This window comes from Ursus arctos, unplaced genomic scaffold (assembly GCF_023065955.2).
Source record: "Ursus arctos isolate Adak ecotype North America unplaced genomic scaffold, UrsArc2.0 scaffold_5, whole genome shotgun sequence".
NCBI classification, from domain to species: domain Eukaryota; kingdom Metazoa; phylum Chordata; class Mammalia; order Carnivora; family Ursidae; genus Ursus; species Ursus arctos.
The window spans coordinates 9,080,095-9,084,043 of NW_026623067.1; the positions used below are offsets into that span (position 1 = coordinate 9,080,095).

The 3,949-nt window shown below is 36.4% G+C and overlaps 1 protein-coding gene across 1 annotated transcript; it reads right to left on the minus strand.

Moving 5' to 3' along the window:
• Positions 1-660: 660 nt before the first annotated feature.
• LOC113261906 (olfactory receptor 2T8-like) lies at positions 661-1,656 on the minus strand. The gene has a single exon (XM_026508217.3). It carries the CDS (start codon positions 1,654-1,656, stop codon positions 661-663), a length of 996 nt encoding a protein of 331 aa, XP_026364002.2.
• Positions 1,657-3,949: the final 2,293 nt, after the last annotated feature.

Sequence of the window (3,949 nt, forward strand, 5' to 3'; positions counted from 1 at the left end):
ATAGCAGCATTGTCCACAATAGCTAAATCGTGGAAGGAGCCGAGATGCCCTTCAACAGAGGACTGGATTAAGAAGACGTGGTCCATATATAAAATGCAATATTACTCAGCTACCACAAAGAACAATTTCTCAACATTTGCTGCAACATGGACGGCACTGGAGGAGATAATGCTAAGTGAAATAAGTCAAGCAGAGAAAGACAATTATCGTATGGTTTCTCTCATCTATGGAACATAAGAACTAGGAAGATTGGTAGGGGAAGAAAGGGTTAAAGAAAGGGAGGGTAATCAGAAGGGGGAATGAAGCATGAGAGACTATAGACTGAGAAACAAACTGAGGGCTTCAGAGGGGAGGGAGGTGGGGGAATGGAATAGGCTGGTGATGAGTAATAAGGAGGGTACGTATTGCATGGTACACTGGGTGTTATAAGCAACTAATGAATCATCGAACTTTACATCAAAAAATAAAAATAAAAAAATAAGCAATTTTCAAAATACAGTAAAATGATTATACATGAAAAAATGTGAAATATACAGCAGTGTCTGCTTTTCAAAGTAAAACACTGCAGTTACAGATGTAATACATATTACGTTTTTCTCTAGGAAATCTCCCACAATCAGTTTCATATAAGCTTGTAATTTGGGGCAAATCAATGTTATCTTAGTCTTGATTTGAGGTACCCCAGTGACCCATACACTTTCTCAGAGCTCCCTTCACATCACTGTTTCTCAGGCTATAGATAATGGGGTTCAACACTGGGGTGAAGATAGTATAGAACACTGACACAATTTTATCATGATTAGCTGACCTATAGGATTTGGGTCTCATATAGATAAAAATAGCAGCTCCATAAAAGAGTCCCACCACACAGAGATGTGAGGAGCAGGTGGCAAAAGCCTTCTTGCGGGCTTCTCTAGAATGCATCTGGAGAACTGCTGCAAGGATGAGACTATAGGAAATCAGGATGAGAGAAATTGGGACCAGGAGCATTAATACACAGCAAATGTACATCACATACTCAAAAACAACTGTGTCAGCACAAGCCAAACGAACCAGAGTAGGTGCCTCACAGAAGAAATGATCGATCACATGTGCGTCACAGAATGGAAAACTCAGGGTAGCAGCAGCCTGCATGAGCCCATCAGCTGCCCCCAGGAACCAAGACCCCACAGTCATTCTCAAGCATAATTGCCAGCTCATGAGAATGGGGTATCTCAGTGGGTGGCACACAGCCACATAACGGTCATAGGACATGGCTGCTAAAAGGAAGCACTCACCCCCTCCCAAAGTGAGGAAGAAAAAGATCTGCAACCCACAGCCAGCAGGGGAAATAGACTTCTGGCCAGTCAAATAGTCAGCTGCCATTTTGGGCACAATGGTGGAGACCAGCATCATGTCCATGAGGGAGAGTTGGCTCAGTAGGAAGTACATGGGTGTGTGGAGTCGGGCATCCTGGTGAATCAGGAAGATCATGAGGGCATTGCCTACTAGAGAGGTTAAGGCAATTGTCAGAACCATCACAAAGAGAAATAGGTGGGCTTCTGTGTGTTTAAAGAGTCCTAGGAGAATGAAATCTGAGGTGGTGTTCCAGATGTTCATGATTTCAAACACGAGTGACACTGCAAATGAAGAAAGAGATGACAGAGCTTTCATCATTTACAATTTCTCATGAAATTGTAATTTCAATTTCAATTGAAATTCAATTGAGTTACAATTCAAATTACAATTTCAATTACATTTCTCATGAAAAGAATGTCTGAAAATGTTTAAATGTATTCCCAATCTTTCATCTGTGTTTTGCAAAGATTTTTAACTTGGGCATAACATTATTTTCACTTTTTTTTTTCATTATAAGCACTTCTCAGTTTGAGTTTGCTTAATTGGCATTAGAAATAAAATTTCTTGATAAGTGAAGGAAGTTGTCAGCAGGTCTTGTGCTACAGGATATCAATATATGGAGAAGAAGTAAAATATTCCCTTTGTCGTTGACATTTCTGCTTGCTTTTATCAAGCATAATCAACATTCTTAGCAGCTGAATTAAATCAGTGTCTTCAGCAATATAAAATCTATGTAGTTATTAATGAGGGCTATGTATTTCTAATATACCATGATGTATGAAACCAACCAAAATTGTATAATTGTGCTGCTTTTGATTACTGTGGGAAGGCATTTTTACTTTCCAAGGAAGAGAATTTATATTATTAGATGTAGGGACTAGAAGGAATTAATCTGTTGATAGAAGCAAAACTTAATTTGGAATTATTAGTGTATTTAGTTTGACTTTATCAAGTTACACACTGAATACAATGACTATCATCTTAGAATATGTTCCCCAATGTGAGACTATGATACTAAATGCAAAGTTTTATTAACTGTTTATATAAAGGGATTTTTTATAATCATACTTTTTCTCCTGAATGTCACAGAGACATGATCTTTTGGTGGTAAATGAGAAAATAAAACTTATTAGTACCCAATACAGAGATAAATTCATTTCTTCTTCAATTCCAAGAAAATCTAAATCTACAAAGGTATTTTTACCCCTGATTTGCTAGTACTAAAACTTGTTTAGCTGGTTATTTGAGTAGTATCATACTTGAAGAGATGAAGGTACTATTTCAATATCAGTGGTACATTCTAATTCGATGAAATGGCATGGGAAGTGTCAACCTCTTCTGTGGTCATTCTATTTGCCCACAATTTACATGCACCTCCGATACTGGAACGCCAATCAAGACAGAGAAGACAGTGCACAAACCTCACTCAATGCCTACCTCCATTGCTTGAGCATCATCATTGCACTGGCAGCTTTATACTTCAAGGTTTTAGTTGGTTGTTTCAACCTTATCATTATAGAAGCTCACTTCCTTCTCACTGCATTTATCTAAACTTTGTTGTCTTCACACCCTCGTATCTGTACATTTGCACTCTGCACACCTAGTAACTGTGTGCACTCCATAATTATGGATCTCTCTACTGCTTTCCTGAAGGACATCACAACCCTACTAACACATTCCTTTGACTTGAAGAATTCTTAATTCCATTTTCCTAAACTCTCATTCTTGAAAAATGATAAAACTTAAAGCTTGTTTAATGTCAGTCTGTACTTTAGTAACTGCAGACTTTGGGTAAGTTTCTTAAAATCATGTTTGCTATCATACGACCTATTTTTAAATAACTGTCACTACAGTGTCATTATGTACATTCACATTATTCTGCAGCAATTACCAGTATATAACTCCATGATTTTTCATAATCTAAAATGGAAACTTTGTACCCATAATTGTAGCAGTGGAAAGATCACCTAGGCAGAAAATCAACAAAGAGTGTCTGTTTCTCCCTGTCCCTGGGATCTGACAACCCCCATTCTGCTATTCTGGCTGTATACAATTGCCTATTATAGGATCTTTAGATTAGTGGGATTACACAGAATATGTCTTTCGATGATTGGCTTGTTTCACATAATGACATATCATCAACATTTATTTTGTACCTTGTGTCAGAATTTTCTTTCATTCTAAGGTGAATATATATATGTGTGTGTGTGTGTGTGTGTGTGTGTGTGTGTGTGTGTGTGTGTGTGTTTTCTTTCTTAACTCAATCCATCTATAGACTTTAAGGCTTCTATCATAACTTTATTGCAAATTTAAAGATAATTTTAATGGGATTTTTTATTTTTTTTAATTTTTATAATGTGAACAGCTATAGCTTAATAATACAACATTTTGAGCTAGTTTTTTCCCCTTTACATACATTCAATAGAGATTCATTTAGAAAATCGTTACAAACATTAACATTATTATTACATTTAGCAAATACTTTTTCTTATGGTACTTTTTCTTGTGAAGTTTATAATTTTTGGTTTCTTTTTAATTTCGAATTAGTAGTGTTTAACTTTTTTAAAGATTTTTATTTATTTGACAGAGAGAGACACAGTGAGAGGGAACA

Coding starts and splice junctions, on each gene's coding strand:
- LOC113261906 (XM_026508217.3), bottom strand. CDS start 1,656: ATGATGAAAGCTCTGTCATCTCTTTCTTCATTTGCAGTGTCACTCGTG.